The sequence below is a fragment of the Amblyomma mixtum genome, chromosome 8 (assembly GCF_055824585.1).
Source record: "Amblyomma mixtum isolate Tamu chromosome 8, ASM5582458v1, whole genome shotgun sequence".
Lineage (NCBI taxonomy): Eukaryota > Metazoa > Arthropoda > Arachnida > Ixodida > Ixodidae > Amblyomma > Amblyomma mixtum.
In genome coordinates, this window is record NC_143019.1 from 52062617 (window position 1) to 52084608 (window position 21992).

Here is a 21992-nt window from a genome sequence, read left to right on the forward strand (position 1 = left end):
CTCTGTTAAGCAAGGAGACCTTTTCATGAGTAAGGCAATGTCTGTGTGCACGGATATTTTGCATTTAAAAAAAAATGGCAGACTATTTAAAATAGTGTGGTTAGGCCAAAGGCAAATCAGGTGCGCCAGCACTTTGGTTCTCACTTCGGTTTCGGTTTGAGGCTCGATTTTCAAGGTCATGCAGGCTTCAGACAAAGATTGGCAAAATAACGCAATAACGTTAATAGGTTTATACAGTCTAGCCCGGTTATAACGAAGTCGGCGGGAATCGGAAATCACTTCACTATATCAGTATGACAGAAGCCAACAGCCACAGAAACCAAGGGGCACAGGGGATTTTTTTTTTTTTAAGTTATTTATTTTGTGGTGTTGATCAATTTAGAATATTACTGAATATGTTATCGTTTAAAGATAACTGATTAGAAAAGCAGAAGAAAAAACAACCAACTGCCGCCGGTGGGATCCGAACCCACGACCTCCGAATTACGCGTCCGGTGCTCTACCTCTGAGCTACGGCGACGGCTGTCAATTCTTCTGCTTCTGCTATATCAGCTATTTCGTAATATGCGGACTACGAAAAAAAAATGCAAACATCGGCATACCGATTTATTGCCGCTGAAAGAAGTCGTCCAGCGTCCCCTGAACACGTTTCGCGAGTGCGGACTTCAGGATTGCAGCTTCCATACCATCCAACTGCGAACCAAAGATCTGGTCGAATTCCGGACTCCCGAGGTACATCCGTAGCGTGTCAACAGCTGCGATGGCCGCTGCCGAGGTGACCGGCTTAGGGGCACAACTAGCATCGTCGCATTCGCTGTCGGAGGCGCATGTGGCTTAGACCCGCAGGCACAAGGAGAAATAGAGAACCGCGATTGGCCAAGACGGCCGCTCTCTGCGACGTCATCGAAAAAAAAAAAAATCCTCTCTGTTCTTTTTTACATTTTTCCCCTGCGCGGTGTGCTCTACCGCTCTACGCCGTGACGCCGTTCAAGGACGGCGCAAAACGAGACCGACGTGCCATGTGATGCAGTGAAGCAACCTTTCGCTCCGCAGGAGAGCAGACGATGCCACGAAAGGGCGCCGTCAGCCGAATTTTGCTCTTATTTTCGCGGAAAAAATCGCCTCAAGGACGCAAAAATGCGTTGATTGGCAGATTATTTTTCGGTTGCTATTAAATCTCTTCGTTATATCCACTGACGCGCTCTTATTTACTTCGTTAAAACCGGACCCAAAATGTACTGAAAATGCAAAAATGGGAATGGGAAATTGAAATCCCTTCGTTATAAAAGCTATTTCGCTATAAGTGGCTTCGTTATAAACGGGCTAGACTGTATATGTATGCGATTCGTGCTTTGCTGAATCTATTGATGCACGCCGCCGTGCATCAATAGATTGAATTCGATTGAATATTGAAAATTATAGAACATTTGCACATGCCTATTATTCACTTATGCTTCCACTGTCTCCCTGGTGATTTTTTCAACCACTGACAAGCAGAAAAAATGGGGCTTAGGGGAGGTGGGGGGTCTAATCCCCGAGTCTCACCCGAAGAGATGTGGCGCAACATGGCCGATGCCCCGTGCGAGATGCCCATGAAGAAGGCCCATGGGCGACCCTGTGCCAAGCCTCTGTAGGGAAGCACCACCATCGCAGAAACACCCGATCCCAGGGCACGCACCAGACCCGTTGGATTGCCCAGCAGGTCCAGAGAACCCACAACCCAGCCTGCAATCAGATGGGAGGAAGGAAAGTAAGTTGAAGCCCATGCTACATGGAGCAGTGTTCCACTCAACAGACTCAAGTGTTTGATACGACCAGTCAAAGACACTTTTATACTGACTGCGCTTCCTGAGTTGTGCTGAAACAATGGCAGCAGTCAGGCAACCATGATCCACGATCATGTGTTGTTACTCCTGCAGACATAAAGAACAGAGGAGGTGAAACGATACTGTTGACTTCTGCCACTAGTACTCAGCAGAAGAATCTTGTGGTTGCTGGCAAATGAAAAAAAGTTGCCATGACTCTTTCAAACAGAGACTATACCCCGAGGAAAAGACATGCTCATCGTAGACAAAGTATTTTGGCCATTCAGCAGACACAGTAGTTGAAGAGACAAGTGGACGCACACCTTGACTGGAAGTAGCCAGAAAAATGTATCTGTGAAGCACTGATATATTTTTTTTAAGTCAGGCATGCAGTCTGCAACTGAGGTATCATGTCTGTCCTCGTGTTTGCATTTTAAAAATATACACTCCGATGAAAGAACTCTTTAAAAAAGCTACTGAAGAACCTCAGTACTAAACATACCACAGGCACAGAACAAGCAAGAACATTCAAATGAGAAGACTTTCAGAGCCAGCAAAAAAAACGCAAGAGAGGAAAATAAACAACGTAAAAACGAACATCAAAATGTCATTTGCACGTTCCTCTTGTGCCTTCATCTTGTTGGCGTTGAAATTCCACCCACTTGAGTGATGCACCTACTACAGCTAAATAGAATCCCTTTTGCTCAAATACAGTCCAACCACACGCTGCTATGTACTACTGCACATTTACAGCCCTTCAAGCTACTCATCATAATCATCATCAGCCTGACCACGCCCACTGCAGGGCAAAGGCCTCTCTCATGTCTCTCCAATTAACCCTGTCCTTTGCCAGCTGCAGCCACCGTATCCCCGCAGAGTTCTCAATCTCATCTGCCCCCTAACTTTCTGGCGCCCCCTGCTACTTTCTCTTGGAATCCACTCCGTTACCCTTAAGGACCAGCGCTTATCTCGCCTTCACATTACATGCCCTGCCCAAGCCTATTTCTTCCTCTTGATTTCAACTAGGATGTCATTAATCCGTGTTTGTTCCCTCATCCACTCCGCCCACTTCGGATCTCTTAACGTTACACCTGTCATTTTGCTTTCTATAGCTCGCTGTGTTGTTCTTAACTCAAACTGAACCCTTTTCGTTAGCTTCCACCCAACCTACTACAGTCTCTCAAGTCCACCAAGGGTCTCACCTGCCCTCAGCAGTGCTCCCGTCACGTAGTGGCGGGTCAGAAGCTGGCCCAGCTGGTAGCAGCCGGTGACCAGGTTTCTCCGGCTGAATCGTGCAAAGCTCAGTGGCGTCCCATTCAGGGACAGGTACAGCTTCAGCGAGGCATGAATGCTGAGCTGCACTGCCAACGGCTCTAGCACTATCTCCCGCACTGACACCGTCCGCATGAGAGCCTGCGATGCATCCGCCACCTCCTGTGGGAGTCGGAACTCGCGATTCACCGAGAGAGGCGCACAGTGCCAAGCTGGACGCACAAAGCTTGACATGCGGGCCAGCCTGCATGAAGAAAGCGAAGGCAGCAGGGCTACGTCAATGACTTGGTCATTGATTTAGTTTTAACTAAACTTAGATTTAACTGCTGTGAATGATGGCAGGCACAGAAACGTGAGAACTTGACCATCAGCTGGTTAAAGATTGTGCTCGATCATGCGCATGTTTACTCTAACATATTCAACAGCCGAATATAATTACATGCTATCACTGGTTGTCACATGCAAGAGATCCTTCAAGAGACAACACAAGACACATGATAAAGATGACTCAACAAGGAGCACTGTCTTCAACAGTACTGCATATTGGGTGAGTTGGTTGCCATACATCTTGCAAAATTTTAGCGCGAAAAAACACGGACAGAAAGAGTAGACGACACGAGCGCTGACTAACAACTGGAAGTTTATTCGAAAACACGTAGAAGTATAAAGGATGAAGGAGCGATAAAATCGTTGGTCAAAAACCAAAAGAGTTTTCTTCTTTCGGTTTTTGACCAACGATTTTATCGCTCCTTCATCCTTTATATTTCTACGTGTTTTCGAATAAACTTCCAGTTGTTAGTCAGCGCTCGTGTCGTCTACTCTTTCACTCAGCGTTTTTTCGCGCTAAAATTTTGCAAGCACTGTCTTCTAACCTTTTTGTCTCTTCTTCAAAATTGCAACAAAAAGAAATATCAAAATACTTGAAGTAAGATATCAACTTTTTAGTACTACTTTGTTTCTATGCAAGTCTTAAATTATGAGCACATATGAACAAAGAAAAGTAAACAAGAAAAAAAGTCTGCAGCAAAGTAAACATCCTGTCATCAGTTTTTCAGACCAGCCGAGGACTGGTGAACCAATGAAAATGTTAAACACATGCTACAGATAACACTTTACCTTTGCAAAACTTATTATGCAAAACAAAAAACCTAACAGAAAAGTATGGAGAAAAAAATTAAGACGCCACGGTAACATTTGCAGAGTTGAAGGTCTCTTAAAATTCTCAACATTTCTCACCTGTAAAGCAATGTGTCCTCCAAGAAGAGCGACAATGGGCAGAGCTTCACAGTCAGTGAATCTGCAGTCAAGCGACCATCACGGAGAACTTCGAGAGACAGGGTTATCGATGCAACAGCATTTTGGCACGAGGATGTGCCTTCAGCTGATGGAGAATCGCCTCTAGGCACCAGGACAACAGGAAAATCGTAGACTTCGCTCGACGACTCGTCTTGTGACAGCTGGTTATCGACCTGAATCAAACAGCAAAGTGTGCAGTCAGAATGAAAGAAAGGCGAGAAAGAGAAAGTAAGAAAAAAAAAATGAAAGAAAAAAGAAATGATGCAGCCTCATACAATACAGGTTAGCACAGGTGGTAAAAAGGTTTAGTACAAAACACATGCAAGTAAGGAACTTTACAAGTGGCACACTCAGCAACAACTTTTTTTGGCAATGAAGAGGACGCTACAGGGGTGCAGCATCTGTAGCTGTGTCGCTCCACCAGTAGTTTGGTCACACGATGGCTGCTTGGCGCATAGCTCGCTGTACGGCTTCTTTGCTCCGTGGCTGATGTAGCTAGTGCCATCTATGGGTGCTCCTTGTAACCGTAAGTGTCTAAAAGATTCGTTGTAATGAAGAAACTGTTTTTGTGGCGACTCTCTAACACTGAAAATGTGCAGTTATGCTAGAAATGCTCCTTAAATAACGATTACCACCTATAAATATCATATCTTAGGATAAAACTATTAACAGCGAATGGGGACTAATGTTCAACTACACAGGAACTGTGGCCATGCTCTGGACCGGGAAAATGGCCACATGTTCGTGGCTGCACTGCTAAAAAAAAAGTTGTCGCAGACTAAAGCGACTTCCTATAAGATGCTGACCTGTAAATGCATGGCATTTAAAGGCAGTGCTCAAGCTGGAAAAAGAAAGGAAGGGAATTAATGAAATTTCCAGAGACTATATCTGAAAGCCCAACAGTGCATAAATGTGCTTCGTAGCGAGTCAGCACTGCAGAGTGCATGCATGGGCTAAGTTCAGCTTCAACAGCATGCCCCCCCCAAAAAAAATGGCACATTGGAACTTCTTATACCAATGACTTAATATTCTGGCTTAAGATTAATAGCAATGGATTAGGACTGGACCTCAAAAATCAGATGCCCGAAAACTGTCTTTTCCGTATTTTATAAGAACATCACAGATGTTGAGAACTCAAGAAAACGGCACATGGGAGCAGCAAAGTGGTGCAGGAGTGGTGCATTCTAGCTCTAATATGACTGAATTAGGGGTAAACCAGGCGCTCTTTCTGTCATCCCCTATTTTTCCTGTGTGTGTGTCTTTTGCGCCATTCTGAACTTCAATCACAAGCCTTCATGTGCCATCCACTGTTTCCTGTAAACAAAAGCACACTCAATAAGGCGCACCACAAAATCATTCCAGGTGCCAGAAAACCATGCACTAGACAATTAAGAGAGCTTCTGCACTCGTTCACTCACTGCTCACCTGGATTCCACCAATGAAAGTGAAGATGTCGTACACGACTGCCGGTGAGGCGTCCGGCTGATTGTTTCCCGCAGGTGTGGGAGCAGGGGTGGCCCTGGGTCGGCAGGCGCAGGACACGGAGTCCATGCTGACACGAACCACTTCACGGAGGCACTTCTTGTGGTCGGCAGCGTCGCAGCTGTCGCACAGCACGAGGCAGAGCTCGTCGACATTCAGCGAGACGAAGCGGACGGAGTGGTAGAGCGGGGAGAGCGGCGGGAAGTCTTCGGGCGGCACTACAGGCATGTGGCTCTGATCGGCCTGAAAAGTAAAGGGTCCCTCGAGTGCAAGTTCTAAGAAGTAGAGCCTCTTGGAAACTTGCGAGGCAACAAAGTAATGAGTAGCAAGCCTAACTGAACTGCACAGGTCAGAACAACTGCATACGAAGCAAAGAAATGCTTGCAAAATATCTGCACTGAAATAATAACCACTTCACCAGTAGGTCAGGCGTTTATATTTCTGCCTCCACTGTTGCCATGTAAGACAAGTCACACACTAGTACTCCCCTCTATATGGAAGGCCTGGCCAAGTTAGCATGTGCTGTCAGAAAAGTGAAAATAACACGAGGTTGGCTGAGTGTGTATTTCCTTCTATACATATTTTGCCGCACACCTAGACAAATACACGGGAAGAATAAGCATGACGCAGTTGGTTATTTAGTAGACAGAAGTAATGAAAAGTGGGATGGCAGGAGAAAGGAATACCAAAGCAGTCAACTATGCTGAAAGGGATCATCCTAAAGCACAGCCCTATCTGTAGGGCTCAAGGAAAGGCATCAATGAACCATGTAAGGACAGAAGTGCAAACAGCAGAGCAAGCAGTCCACCAAAAGCGTAAACTTCAGCAGTTTTCCCCCGCAAAGTTTTAAAGGTCCCCCGACTTTTCTGATCTGCCCCAAATGGCATTCCCCCTTGATCACCTCTTCGTTCCAAGCTATTTCTCTCAACTATAGCCAGTCCTTTCGTTTGGTCTGTGTCCTGTCGGAGACTTACCATTGCTAGGAGGTCATCAGCAGAGATTCCGTCCGGTGCGCCGCGAACTTCAACCTCGCGGGCAGGCTGCACCTCTCCTATTCGACTGCGGATTTCTTTTGCTGACACTTCTGCCCTGCTCACCACCTGTATGAGCAGGTGTGTGGTGTGGCCCGCCTGCATTCAGAGAGGGGGCGAATATGAAAGGCTGTTGTTCCAGGGCACCTACGTACAATTTGCTGCCGGGCAAACATAGTGATAAACCCTATAAAGGTGTACCGCTGAAGATGGAACCCACATGAAAGAAATGCTAGGGAAGAAAAAACATGATTAGAAACTAAATGCGTCACACAAGGTCACGTTACACCATGTTTGGCAGCTTATAATTTCGCAACATAACAACTAAGTGTGAATAAGTACTACAGCTAGAGCACCAAATACAAGACTGTACAAGCGTGCGAGCTCCACTGAAGTCACTGACAAGAAATGGAGCTAAACAAATGTATGACTCTAATGATGATGATTGGTTATCAGGAAATGAACGGCGAAGTAACTGTCTTACTTCTCTGCGGACACCTCAACCACGCCATGAGGGAAGGGAAGAAGGTGGGAGTGAAAGAAGAAAGAAAGATGTCCGGCAGTTTGGGGGGCTCCGGAATAATTTCGACCACCTGGGGGCCTTTAACGTGCACTGACATCACACAGCACATAGGCGCCTTTTCGCATTTCGCCTCGATCTAAACATTGCTATCATGAGCCCAGCAGGGTACCAGGGTTTGAACCCAGGTAATCTGGCTCAGCAGCCGAGCGCCCTAACCAAAGAGCCACCGTGGAGGGTACGACTCAAATGTCAGGTATAAAAACGCTGCACTATGGTCTGAATGTTTTTAGGAGCACACAGGCACAGCACATGCACATGCACTCACATGTATGTGTATATTGTTCTCAGGTCCTCAACTAAATTCTCCTCAAGAATTAGGCATCCTAAGAATGTGCTGACAGCAGATACCCTAAAATTATTCGAGTGAAGCATTGCTGAAATTCCAAGTAAAACAAAACAGGGAAAATGAGGAAGCCAGACAGAGAGAGCTGATACAGTCCACTCAGTCCCAAGAATTGCAACTCTCCTCACCAACAGAAAAGGCAGAAAAATTTCCTTTCCTCACTGCAAAGTTGTCATGCAGTCTCATGAGCTTTCGTGCAACTAGGAACATAGTTTGCCGCAACCTAATCTCCTATTCCGCGGGCTCTTTTCATGCCAACAGGCACAGCCATAATCAACAGCCAGTAGCCGAAGATGACTCACCCTTTTGGCCGACACGCGAACATCTCCAAGTCCCGGGATGTGGACAAACTGGTTGGCCACATCCAAGCATGCGACTGGGCTGCTCCAATATATGGGGTGTGGGTGGGCATCTCGCATGCAACCGAGCAGCAAGAACGGGGTCCCTGCTTCAGCTGCCCCACTTCCACCATTGCTGTACGCAAGGAGGCTTGGTGGTGTGAAGTGCGTCGAACAGCCCGGTCTCACCGAAGGCAGCAGCCAGAGGTCTGCAAGGAGCGAATTATCAGTTGAGAAACATACGGATAAAGATGCTCTAAGAAGCTAGAATCACCATATCATTCATTACGTTGTGACGGTTACAAGCTAGCTGCAACACACGCGGAAGCTAGAACAGAGTTCTAAAATTTTTTTTTAAAGTTGCAGAGGAACCATAGAAGTCTTGGTTTGCACCCCTTATTGCCTCGCATGGACTCCTCAAAAAATGCCCTAATTAGATCAGTAATCAATACCAGTCTGCTGCAGTTACAGTATGATTAGTCGAAAAACAGAGTGTTTAAAGGAAAGGGGTGGTTGAGGCATACATTGGCATAGGTGCTTGGGTAATCCAAAAAACACTTTAAGAAGCTGGAGGGCTCTGTGGAAACCTCTGAGAACCCTCGAGCTATAGCAATTCATAACAATTTGCTGTACTAGTGCTGAACATTGCACAGGTGTAAGGCCTTGTCAGGCAGAGCATATCTGCCTTTTGCCCGATCACTCAAGACCACTTTTGTGTCTAAAAAAAACTGAAATTGAAAAATTGAAAAAATAAACACGACACTGAAAATGTGCTCTCCTGATGTCATGAGATCAAGAGAAATCGATACATTCCAGGGCACCAGACTAGCCCTGTACTAGCGTAATCTTTTTGACTGGTTTGTATGACAGCAATGTTGAAGTTGATGCGAAAATGCAAAAGTAAAATCGACAAAGAAAAAACACAAATAAAAAATATGATCTGAGCAGCCAAAAACACAACCAACCTTTCGTGGGGCCATTCTCGACAAACACAAGCGTAGCACGTGTGGCGTTGGAGATGCGCAGGAGCGGGTTGGCGTCCCGGGCAACCACGACATACATGCTTCCTTCCCTAGAATGGCAGGTGACCACAAGAGGCACGGTCGTGTACGACGCCCCGGCAGTCTTGAAGACTGATGTTGACCACCGTACATTCTTCGTCTCCGCTTCGAGTGTCACGGGAAAACCCCAGAGCCTCTGCCCGCCCTCTACAGGCATGTGATTCAGCGCAAAGCTGATGAGGAGACGACCGTATATGGCTTCGTCCACTTCCGTGTCATCGATGCTGCTGCTTCCATTCCAGAAGAGTAGGGGAATGATGTTTTGGCTCTGCTGGGTATCGGGTGGCAGCGAACACTCTGCCGCCATTTCCACAGCACCACTCCACGCTTGTGTCTGTTCGAGAAGAACAAACATATCGTCATCACCAATATTATCTTCGGCATCAGCCGAATTGAGCCCACTGCTCTTGTAGGATGCACACAGAGTAGCTCTTAAGTGCAGAAACTTTATGCTCACACCGACTTTCAGCGACTAAAAAGGTGCTTAGTAACTTATAGTACTGTATTAGGACTAGTTTGCCGCTACATCACCTACAGCATCGTGGTGTGAAGGGAATAAAATATAGCGCATATGACCTGGCTTGGTCAGTCCGGAACTCGCCCTAACTGCATGCGTTCCTTTAGACCAAAGGCCGGCATGACCTGGGGCTATGTTATCACAAATACATGTAGCAATGGTAAAGAGCAAGACCTACTGGATTGTCCTGCATGACCCTCGTTGTGAAGCCAGCCGCTGCCAGAGGCAGGTCTGCCTGGTTGCTGATGTAGACTGCCGACTTGAGGGTCACCACGAGACAACCCTCAAAGTCTTGTGCCAGGGCTACCAGCCGACAGACCTGCAGAGAAGGACGGGCTCTCCTGTCAGCATGATGACACAACTAAATGTTTTCCACAATGTCAAACTGTAAGCAGCTGTGTAACAAACACGCTGCACAACAAAGCTGAGCACATCGCAGAGTACAGTAAAAGCTCATTAACTTGAATTTCAAGGAACTGGAAAAAATGTTCAAATTATACAAAGTTTGAATTATCGAATAACCCAATGGAAGAACAATGCGGATCGAAGCGAGGGAAACACTCAGCGGTGCAAAGCAGTGCCCAAAACTACTTCAGCCGGGTTCAGTTGGCTGATCGATGCGTAGCCGATAGCCGTCATCGCCGTGGGCTGGCGTGAAGCTCACGAAAGTGGAACCGAAACTAAGCGGGAATTGTTCGAATTATCTGAAATTTGGATTATCAGATGACCCCAAAAAAACTGACTACAACTGCTTGCATCGCAGTGACTTAAATGGGCCGGGAGCACGCTGGCGTTCTGTATTAATGAGGGTCAAATTAACGAGCTTTCACTGCATGGATCAGTGAAGCACATTGTTGGGCGAGTTACTAAACATGACTATACTATAAATGCAAACAACACAGACCGAAAGCGATCCATAGAACACACACTGCACCGCTTGCATTGGCAGAAATAAAAAGACAGGATCTGAGCTTGGGTGCATAGAAGTGAATGTACAAATACTCGTAACATGCAGGAAGAACTTTTGTTTTTTTGCTGACATTCAAAGGCTTGCCACAGCGTTGTGAATTCCTTATCGTGCATTTTCTGCACTTTACCATACCACTTGGGATACAGAAGCAGCAGTTTCTACAGTTAAAAGTGAATGACAGTATGTGGCCCATCCCCATTTTTGCCCTGAATCTTACTGTGCCTAAAAGCTTCACAGGTGACTTGTGTCGCACGAGAAGAATAACTACAAGGGTTCCAATACCCCTCTCTACATTCTAAAGGAGCAAGATAGGTACAGTCTTTGTCAAAAGTAACCAGGCTGCATGGTTTGCTTCTCATTCGTATAGTAGAGCCATCATGGCTTCCCTAAAGATCAAAAAGTTCTTCAAAGGTGAGAACAGGGGTTCTCCTTACCATACAGAGATTTAGAGCTTGAGGGCTGGAATAATAGCTTTACTATATCGCTGAGAAGCAAACCATGCAGCCTGGTTACTTTTGACAAAGACTGTACCACAATGTCACAAAGGAACATGCCAACTACGGGCCAACTTACATCAACCTGAGTGTGGGAAAATGACCACATAAGGTGTCAAGGGAAGCCCTAATGAAGACGTACACACTGGTGACACCTCGTGGAACAGAATTCAAGCCTTTAGTGCAGGCCTTCCATGCAACTTTTTGATATATGCATAGAGACAGTAACCTCGGCGGTCACTACCTAGCATGCGAGTGGTGCTATCAGGGGATGCTGGTTCATGAAGTTTCCAAATGCAACCTATTTTGCCTTGCGCACGTTGTGCAACCAGGGGATGCCAGGGCACTCACAGCGTACGAAGTGGATCCGGGGTAGCGGAAGCAGATGCAGACGGGCCTGGGCACCGACAGCTGCAACAGGTCAGCGTCCTGGTCGGCAGAGGAAGAACCACCCTTCCTCTTCTGCCGCAGGTAGGAAGGGTCCACCAGCAGGGGGCGCAGGCAGCAGTGAAGGGTGCTGTCCTCTTCAATGGCCAGGAAAAATGGGTCCTGCAGAAGCCCCAAAGGGAAAACGTGACTCGCACCTTATACGTGCCCCGCCGCGGTGGCTCAGTGGTTACGGCACTCGGCTGCTGACCCGAAAGACGCGGGTTCGATCCCAGCCGCGGCGGCTGAATTTCGATGAAGAAAAATTCTAGAGGCCCATGTACTGTGCGATGTCAGTGCACGTTAAAGAACCCCAGGTGGTCGAAATTTCTGGAGCCCTTCACTACGGCGTCCCTCATAGCCTGAGTTGCTTCGGGACGTTAAACCCCAATAAACCATAAACCAAACCTTAAACGTGCAAAGGCAATTCTAACAAAAGTGACAAGTTAGTTTGGCATAGTAGTAATAATAGAGCTGATGACAGTACAATGCAATTACCACAAATTCTGGCTCACTTTCCATATTCAGAAGGCCTTTATTTAATAGGCTACACTGGGCAGACGCAGTTTGTCCTGGCAGCTTAACTTAATACAGTACTGACTACGATGATTGCTAACTCATCAGATGCAGAAAACGAAACTAGATTTTTAAAAATTTCTTGTTCTACCAGCGATACAGGGATGGCTGTCTCGTTTTCTATGCTTTAGAAGACTTGAAAGAAACACAAAGAAAGCAGCCAAATGTTTCTATTTACTTGTCACACTTTCCAGCAGGTGGCAGTGAAAACCAGTTTTACTACCATTTGGTTCTAAAGGGTATGCCTGGCAGGCAGTTTTTACAATGTAAGGTTAAACACAACGCTTGGCTCTACCCCTAAAGAGGCTTACTCTGAATCCCACTGTGCTACACCTGTGAACTGTGGAGTTAAACATCCCAAAGCGACACAAGGGCTATCAAGAACACTGTAGTGAGGAACCCTGAATTAACTTACGCCACCTGGGGTCCTTTAATATGCGCTGATATTGCACAGCAGAGGGTTGTTTTTGTATTTCGCCTCCACAGAAATAACGTCACTGCGGCCGGAATCAAACCCGCTACCTTTGGATCAGCACATGAATGCGAAAGACACTAATCCACTGCGACGAGTCTAAGGCCAGGAAAAGCCCGCTGAAATGTACCACTGATCCGAGAGAGCACGCCCACACTGCCTCTGCAAGACAGTTAACCAAAATCCAAGAACCTCCACAACCCAAGTGCTCACCCCCGCCACGGTGGCTCAGTGGTTATACGGCACTCTGCTGCTGGCCCGAAAGACGCGAGTTCGATCCCTGCCACGGCAGCTGAATTTCGATGGAGGCAAAATTCTAGAGGCCCGTGTACTGTGCGATGTCAGTGCACATCAAAGAACCCCAGGTGGTCGAAATTTCCGGAGCCCTTCACTACGGCGTCCCTCATAGCCTGAGTTGCTTTGGGACGTTAAACCCCAATAAATCAACCAAGTGCTCACATGAAGTGGGGGTGGTGCGAATGCCTGCTCTTGGCCCAGAGTCCAAACCCCGTGGTCACCGGTGAGAAGCCTGAGCTCCTGTCCCGTGCAGTTGACAAAGAACGCCCAGGGCTTGATGTCCACCAGCACAGTGCCAGGGTACGGAAGGTTGGGGTCATAGTACTGCTTCACATGGAGCTCCGTTTCCGGCATTTCAGGAAGGCACTTGGGACTGCGAGAGGTTTTAGAGCATGAAGGGAGAGAGAGACAATGTAAGTAGAAAGCAAACAGATGCATTTGAAACAAGGCAACAGATGTGAATGAACGAACTGTACGAAGCCGATAGCTCTGCTATTAGTCGGCGGCTGGAGACGACACTTGTGGAGGTAAAAGTTAAATTTTTGTTCTTTCATCACCACAAGTGCAGTCTCCAGCCGCCGACTAATAGCAGAGCTATCGGCTTCGTTTGAGGAACACGTGGTCCGGAGACTTTTGTCCCCGACTGTACACATAGTCTAGGCACACCCATGTATGTAGAGAACATAGCTGGTTACTGCAGAGCCAACAGAACAAGCAGTTGCTGGTTTAAGGGGGCACACTGGTCTTAGGCCTATTTTCCTTATTTTTCATCCAATCCTAATGAAACTGCACCACCTTGCTCAGTTTTTTATATTGATTTCAACAATGAAATTACCTTTCTCATAAATTAGTCGGTTCCCAAGGTAATTAATTTTAATTAGTCATTCATTAGTACCTTGATGCAAAAAAAAGAACTGCTCTATAATAAATCATTTTTAACCCATGGCTGCATAGTATGGTGAGTAAAGAGTGCAATAATTAAAACTGTTTTTCCATTTTACCCTCGTTAGTAATTTTACAGCACTTGGAATATCAATGTTCAAGGTGTGAATGTAATGCATCGATAACCTTGGTGAAATTATAAATTTTTGAAGTGCGATTGAACAAGTCTGCTTCGATTATTGCACACACTGTGCCTTCAGCTTCCCTTAGCAAACAATATGACATCTCTGTCTGTCCTAGACGTTGAGATATCAACATACTAAGACAGCCAGATGTCCAAAATTTTCATGCCATTAAATTGTCTGCTCCTGAATAAATTCAGCCCACAGGATGATCTGAATATAATATTATGGTCAAAATGTTGATTTCTTAAAGGAAAAAATTGGTACAGTTGGAAAATAATAGTTGTAGATTCCACAAACGTCATTTTTTCAAAATCGATTTTTTGGTCATTTTATGGTCTCAAAGACCAGTGTCCCCACTTAAACTCACACATGCCGAAATTTCAGAAACTAGAAAAAATAAATTTTTTTATCTATAAAATGTTTATTTCACTTCCAAATTCAAAATCATCCTTTCATTGGTGGAAATATAGTTCTCAACAGAGTTCTGAGCCGTTGTGCAATATGAGATGCTACGCAAATTCGTTACCTGTTACTGAGATGCTACGCAAATTCGTTACCTGTTACTGAGATGCTACGCAAATTCGTTACCTGTTACTGAGATGCTACGCAAATTCATTACCTGTTACTGAGATGCTACGCAAATTCGTTCAAATACCTGACATCGGCTTTAAAACCACATTTCGCATCGCGTGCAGTGGTCCACTTTTGACAATGCGCAAAAATTATTTGTTTTTCTAACGGAATCACAGCGTAGTCGATGAGGTTGAATCTGAAAAATGGCATCCAGAAAAGACTGGTGGATCTTTCTGAATGCACTCAATGCACAAAACTGAATGCACACAACACAACCTTTGCATAGGAAAAGTTTAGAGCCTCCTGAACCTACACTAGCAGGACCAAGCTTTTACACAATAAACTTTTAGAGTTCCTGTGCAAAAAAGTGATGCTTACATGTAGAATGCTCTACAGTCATAGGTTGGTTAATCACTTCATGTCAAACAAAACACTGAACGCATACCTAACCAAAGAAAGCTTGCAAAATGTGCACGCTTGCAAAAAAAAATTACTTCCTTCAACACACATTAAGTTATCAATTACAAATGAGGATACCGGCAGAACACACACAGATGTACCTTTGCTGTGCTGCCCTGATTCAGCAGCACTGCAGTAACATTTACAAACACATAAAGTTAAGAACTGGCTCTGGCAAACTTTTTTGTGGCCCGGGCACAAAGCCGGCAAGAGAGATTTTTGGCAGTGTTTGGACACACAAGTGCACACTGCCTCCTTTTTGTTACATTTATAGGAAGGAACCACTGGCGGTGAGCATTCTTTTTTCTTCCATTGCTCATCCTTTTGCTACTGATACATTGTTTACTTTAATGCGCTCACTGCATCGGTGTGCTGTTAGCCAAAAGAGTCCTCATTAAACACATCCAGAGAAAGGATCACAATTTACGCGGCCATGTCACAACTTCTGTAGCGGCAACGTGGTGCTGACCTTGGGTTAGTAGTGGTGAACAGCTGAGTAAGAACCCCTTTCTCCCACAGGTAGTCGACCCTGGTTGTGCGCTCGACATTGTCATAGGGCCACTTGGCCGCATGGGGAGAGCTGAAGCTCCACTCAGGACTCCGGAGCTTCCACAGGTCTTCGGGAGGCGTGGTGGAGATCTCGTGGTCCAGCGAAGGCGGCCTCAGCTCAAGCGCGGGAGACGAAACACGCTTGCCTGAAATGGCAATACGAAGTAAATTCGCTGCTGAAACAAGAAAGCTGCGCTTGCAAGCCTCACAAGTACCATTTTGGATGCGGTTTGTCACAGTTAACGCAGCAATAACTGAGTGCAAGCCAGCTAGTGCACTGAAGTGCGCTGTTGTAAGGAGCCAGCGCCACACTGCGGTTACAGAAGACGCACGGGAGGTGGATGAAGAAGAAAAGGAAAGGAATACGTGGCAGAGAGAACGTGCGGGAAAGAAGAAGAAGACGGCGGTCGGCGACGGAGGTGGACCTGTTCTGCTGGCGCCCCGAGTTACCAGGCTTGGGCCTCAGCTGCAGACGTCCGGGTGACCAGACCCGGACAGCCGTCGTCGGGAGCCTCGGCCGTCACATCCAGGCGCCTCTCTTCCCGCCCAGCCGACAGCTTCTCGACACGGGCCGCCTCTAACATCTCCGTGGCACACCCGGGCTACCTGACCTGGGGGCCGTGCCCGGAGCACACAGACGCTATTTTCTTCGGCAGCGTTGAGGCCGCCGTGGAGAACGCCGCCAACCGGGTGTCAACGAAGGGAACCCGACACACGTGTCTAAAGTCTGCCCCGTCGCCCAGCCACGCCTCCTCGATCGACGCACCAGGCTCATCACCGGGACACAAAGAAACTTAAGTGTGACTTTCCTTTTTGACTGTCTTCTCGCGAGTGCTTGTTTTCCTTTCCTTTTTCCTCTTTGTTCTCTCTCTTGTCTGTTTTTTTCCCCCGTTTCATTTCAATACTTCAATTAGATTTTCCTTTCCTGCAAATGCCGCCTCGTTTATTTCTTTCCTATAACTCATGAATGTTAATGCGTAAATTTGACCTGCAGTCTTCACCTCCTCACAAATTTGGCGTCCGCTACGACAGGACGAGGTCGGCTGTTATCGCTTTCGTACTTGCTTTTCTTTAACCACAATGAGCGCGTCCGAGCTTGTGGCGGCAGGAGAGCGCATGGGGCTCCAAGGTGCAGAGTTGCGCGCTTGGGTAGAAGAGGAGCTTAAGAGAACGCGGGATGAGAGAGCCGCTGAGCGTGAAGCTTCCAAAGAACGTTTGGAGAAAGAGGCACAAAACTTACAGTTGCGAGTGAAGCTTATGGAGGGTGGGGAGCGACTTGCCGCTGTTGAACCAAATGTTTCCAGGGCCGAATCGTCTGTGCTCATCAACCCTCATGGGCTCATTCCCGTTTTCGACGAAGATCGTGATGATCTTGACGCATACCTCAAACGATTTGAGCACGTGGCTACTGGTCAGGGTTGGCCGAAAGACAAGTGGGCCACGGCGTTGAGCCTATGCTTGGGGGGAGAAGCTCTTCGTGTTTTTGGAAGGTTATCGCCGGAAGACTCTCTAGATTACACCAAAGCTACACTAGCGCTTTTGCAGCGATTCCGCTTCACGGCGGAGGGATACCGCGAAAAGTTTCGCCATAGTAAGCCCCACGACGGCGAGACCGGGAGGCAGTACGCCACGAGGCTGTTTAGTTTTTTCGATCGTTGGGTCGAAATGAGAGGACGAGGCAAAACGTTCGAAGAGGTTCGCGACATGATTGTCGCCGAAGAATTTTTGAACAACTGCCATGCGAGGCTTGCAATATTCATCCGTGAGCGGGACTGCAAGACAGTCGACGAGATCGCGGTTGCCGCGGATCATTTTTTGGAGGCCCAGCAGCAATCTAACTTGTCAACTCTCAAGGATAAGTTGGAATGAAATATCCCTAAGGCGAAGGACAGTACTGCGGGATCCAAATTTCAAGTGCGGTGCTTTCTGTGCGATAAGGCGGGACACAAAGCGTCCGACTGCCGTATGCAGCCGAAACAACCGTACTGCACGTTCTGTCGCAAGGAAGGCCATGAGGTACAGTCCTGCAGGCGCAAGAACCCAGGAGACCGCGAGGCGTCAGCCTGTTGTATGCATCCTGCCAGTCCTCCGGTTGAAGTGCGGCCTGATCTTACCAGTGTGGATGCAGATTACCGGCCAACGGTTTTCACTGCTAGCATGCCTGTGCAGCAAGGTGAGCTGTTCGGGCAGCCGGTTTCTATTTTGCGGGATACTGGTACCAACAGTATCGTGGTGCGTAGGAACCTGGTTCCCGAAGCGGCTTTGACCGGTGCTAGAGCTACTCTGCTCCTGGCGGATGGCAGAAGTTTGGAGGTCCCAGAGGCGGAGGTGCTGATCTCGTCGCCATATTTTTCGGGCAAGTCCATCGCTCGCTGCTTGGAATCTCCACTGTACGACGTGATCATTGGGAATGTACCAGGCGCTCTGGACCCCTTTTCCATCAACCGAATGGTACCACCAAGAGTTCTGACTGTCCAGAAAGGGATAGGAGAGGCTGAAGGCTCTGCCGTACTGGGGACGGCGAAGGTTCCTATGACGTGCAGTGACATGTCTATCAAAGCATTGGAGGTGTCGAAACCCACCTTCCGAAGGAAGCAAGAGGAGGACAGAACACTGGATGTGTGCCGGAACAAAGTCGGCGAGACTTATCCTGGCAAGAACAACACCGCCTATTCATTTCACTTCGAAGACGGAGTTCTGTTCCGTGCGTTCCAGTTCTCGCGAGGACAAACGATAAAGCAGGCCGTTGTACCGAAAAGCCTTCGCCATCAAGTCCTTATACGTGCGCATGGAAGTGCTTTCTCCGGCCATCAGGGCATCCGCAAGACCACTGAGAGGGTGCGCAGAGAGTTTTATTGGCCAGGAATTCAGGCCGATATCAAGAGATTCGTAAAGTCTTGTGATGTATGCCAGCAGACTCTACCCAAAGGGAAGGTAGCGAGGGCCCCGCTGGGTTGTCTATCGCTCATTGATGCACCGGGCTGAATGTCTTGAATCAGTGAAGTGTGCTCATGGTGTAAATATTGTACATAGTGGTCAATGTATATATGCTCATTTAGTGTGCTCCTTTTTTCCCCTGTTGTGTTCCAATGTGCTGTATGGTTGACTGTCGTGTGTTCAGTGTTTTTTGGTGCGAACTGCGTTCGTGCGAACCAGTCGTTCGGTTCAGAGTGCGTGTGTGTGGTGATGTGGTGCGTGCAATACAGTGTCCAGCGTCTCCTCGTTGCGTCTTCGGCTTCAGTCTTGTGTGCCGCTGCCCCAGGTAATTTTTTCCCATGGAAAAAACTCTGAAAGGGGGGCTTTTGTAAGGAGCCAGCGCCACACTGCGGTTACAGAAGACGCACGGGAGGCGGATGAAGAAGAAAAGGAAAGGAATACGTGGCAGAGAGAACGTGCGGGAAAGAAGAAGAAGACGGCGGTCGGCGACGGAGGTGGACCTGTTCTGCTGGCGCCCCGAGTTACCAGGCTTGGGCCTCAGCTGCAGACGTCCGGGTGACCAGACCCGGACAGCCGTCGTCGGGAGCCTCGGCCGTCACATCCAGGCGCCTCTCTTCCCGCCCAGCCGACAGCTTCTCGACACGGGCCGCCTCTAACATCTCCGTGGCACACCCGGGCTACCTGACCTGGGGGCCGTGCCCGGAGCACACAGACGCTATTTTCTTCGGCAGCGTTGAGGCCGCCGTGGAGAACGCCGCCAACCGGGTGTCAACGAAGGGAACCCGACACACGTGTCTAAAGTCTGCCCCGTCGCCCAGCCACGCCTCCTCGATCGACGCACCAGGCTCATCACCGGGACACAAAGAAACTTAAGTGTGACTTTCCTTTTTGACTGTCTTCTCGCGAGTGCTTGTTTTCCTTTCCTTTTTCCTCTTTGTTCTCTCTCTTGTCTGTTTTTTTCCCCCGTTTCATTTCAATACTTCAATTAGATTTTCCTTTCCTGCAAATGCCGCCTCGTTTATTTCTTTCCTATAACTCATGAATGTTAATGCGTAAATTTGACCTGCAGTCTTCACCTCCTCACAGCTGTTTAACTAGACATATGAATAGTAGTTTCTTGGCTCGAAGCGAATTTGAAGCAAACAGCAATTTTCTTCGGAAAATTTCTAAGCGAATATTTTTTAATACTGGTGCCAAACAAAATGACTGAACGTCACGATATTCATTTTCACAATCACTTGATTTTCAAACGCACAAGGCCACTACATGAAAGAAAGAGAGAATGCATTGATGCTTTGTCACACTCGCTGAAGCTGTGTCAACTTTCTGCAAAAATGGTGATTGGAAGTGAGTGAGTGACAGTGAGTGAGTGACAGTGAGTGAGCGAATGAAAGGCAGTGTGGTGCATAAACATAAGACACAAAAATTTTTTGACTGTGCCCGATCCTTATGCGTTGTTTCATCTTTTCTCCTTCAATTCTCAGCTAGCACACTTTACATGTTAAGTAACAGGAAAAAGCATGGATTAAAAAAGAAAGTATGTACTTGTTTTATTTACTTACTTATTCTTATCGGAGAATCCGATTCCATTTATTTATTCAGCACCACACACAGCACCAGTTCTTCAAAAAAATTGTCAAAAGAAAAGAAAAACAACACGCTCGACAATTTATCACGCCACCCTAATGCAAACTGCCTAAGCTATTACTCAACTTGGTGCTAACCAACTGAACTTCAGAAGCTAATTCACGAGAATTTCAATCAGTAAATCCTTACTAGCAGGGTCCGAGACATCTGCAAATAGCAATGCAGAATAACACAGTGAAAACTGAGGCTTCAGATCTCTCAGGCGATACACCCTTTGCTCCCTTGCCACTGACCTGGTCCCAGCTGGAAGGTGAGACTGGACGGGAGCGGATCAACCAGTAAGGGCCAATCCTGGCCCCGGCCGGGCACCGAGAGGGAGTGGTAGTGATCGCCGGCAGCGGCTTCAAAACCGGTACGGCCATGCAAGTGCACCAGTAGACTGCAAGGCAGATGGCTGCGCAGCACGTGAAGTGGGGCGAACGCCAACACCTGCACCAGTTCCAGTTCCAGGAGGGCCCATCAGTTACACTAATGCACAACAATCACCACCATCATCAGCCCGACTTACGCCCACTGCAGGGCAAAGGCCCCTCCCATGCCTCGCCAGTTAACCCTGTCCTTTGCTAGCTGCGGCCACCGTATCCCCGCAAACTTCTTAATCTCATCCGCCCACCTAACTTTCTGCCTCCCCCTGCTATGCTTGCCTTCTCTTGGAATCCACTCCGTTAACCTAGCATAACGCAGTGAGCTATGGAAAGAAAAATGACAAGTGTAACGTTAAGAGATCGTAAGCGGGTGGAGTAGGTGAGAGAACAAACGCGCGTTAACAATATCCTAGTCGAAATCAAGAGGAAGAAGTGGGCTTGGGCAGGGCATGTAATGCGAAGGAAAGATAACCGCTGGTCCTTAAGGGTAACGGAGGGGACTCCAAGAGAAGGCAAGCGTAGCAGGGGGCGGCAGAAAGTTAGGTGGGCGGTTGAGATTAAGAAATTTGCGGGGATAGGGTGGCCACGGCTGGCGAAGGACAGGGTTAATTGGAGAGACATGGGAGAGGCCTTTGCCCTGCAGTGGGTGTAGTCAGGCTGATGATGATGATGATGAATATGCATGACAATATAAGGGAGTAATCACTCATTAGGAACCATCCAAGTGCAGCCATAAAGCTAAAAAATTGACGGTCGATTTGCGCAGTTAGGCCAAATGCAAATTAGGTGAGCTAGCACTTCGGTTCTCACTTCGGTTCCAGTGTTTGGATCCAATGTTCACGGATGGAAGTTGTTCGGATAGCAATAATTTTTTAATGCCCATGTATGCAGAATTATTCATTCTCTATTTGGACTGATTGGACTGACGTAGAGCAGCGTCAGAATGGAGCTACCGTTGCATACAGGATACGGACAGCATGAAGAAGACCACTGAACATTATTCTCGACTGTTGTTCTTAGTACGCACTTGCTTTTTAACTATTCTTAACACTGCTTACTTATTAAATTACGAGACTACTGGCCTTATTGCCAAACCATAGCAGGGGGATCCTTAACCTCTCAAGAATACCTCTGGCTCCACAAGCAGAACACACCTACTCTGGTCCCAGCTAAATTAACACACCAAAGATGCAGAACAGAGTGACAACAAGAAAGGTAGTGATAACGGACAACCGAGGTGGCGATAAAAAAGGACAGAAAACTAAGTGTAGTCATGTTTCACCTGAACTCGAAAAAAATGTAAAAAATATAAAAGATGCAAAGTAAAGCAAACTAATGTTGCAAAAAAAGAAATGATACCCTAACTCATAACAACTGACAATTTTTAATGCAGTCTGTTCTTGGGAAGTAATGTACTTTAAAAGGCATTCAT

At 47.3% G+C, this 21992-nt stretch overlaps 1 protein-coding gene across 2 annotated transcripts in view; it reads right to left on the bottom strand.

The window, feature by feature from the left end:
* Positions 1–21992, bottom strand: part of Vps13B (vacuolar protein sorting 13B) — an 83908-nt gene that overhangs the window by 7059 nt on the left and 54857 nt on the right. For both annotated transcript variants that reach the window (XM_089557953.1, XM_089557952.1), the window contains exons 43-54: positions 20429–20624; positions 15532–15757; positions 13126–13336; positions 11544–11741; positions 9907–10047; positions 9116–9545; positions 8115–8359; positions 6830–6985; positions 5799–6098; positions 4314–4546; positions 3008–3321; positions 1546–1725 (exon numbers count right to left, since the gene is read on the bottom strand). In XM_089557953.1, the coding sequence (XP_089414079.1) occupies positions 1546–1725; positions 3008–3321; positions 4314–4546; positions 5799–6098; positions 6830–6985; positions 8115–8359; positions 9116–9545; positions 9907–10047; positions 11544–11741; positions 13126–13336; positions 15532–15757; positions 20429–20624 (2830 nt within the window). The remainder of the gene's footprint in view (positions 1–1545; positions 1726–3007; positions 3322–4313; positions 4547–5798; positions 6099–6829; positions 6986–8114; positions 8360–9115; positions 9546–9906; positions 10048–11543; positions 11742–13125; positions 13337–15531; positions 15758–20428; positions 20625–21992) is intronic.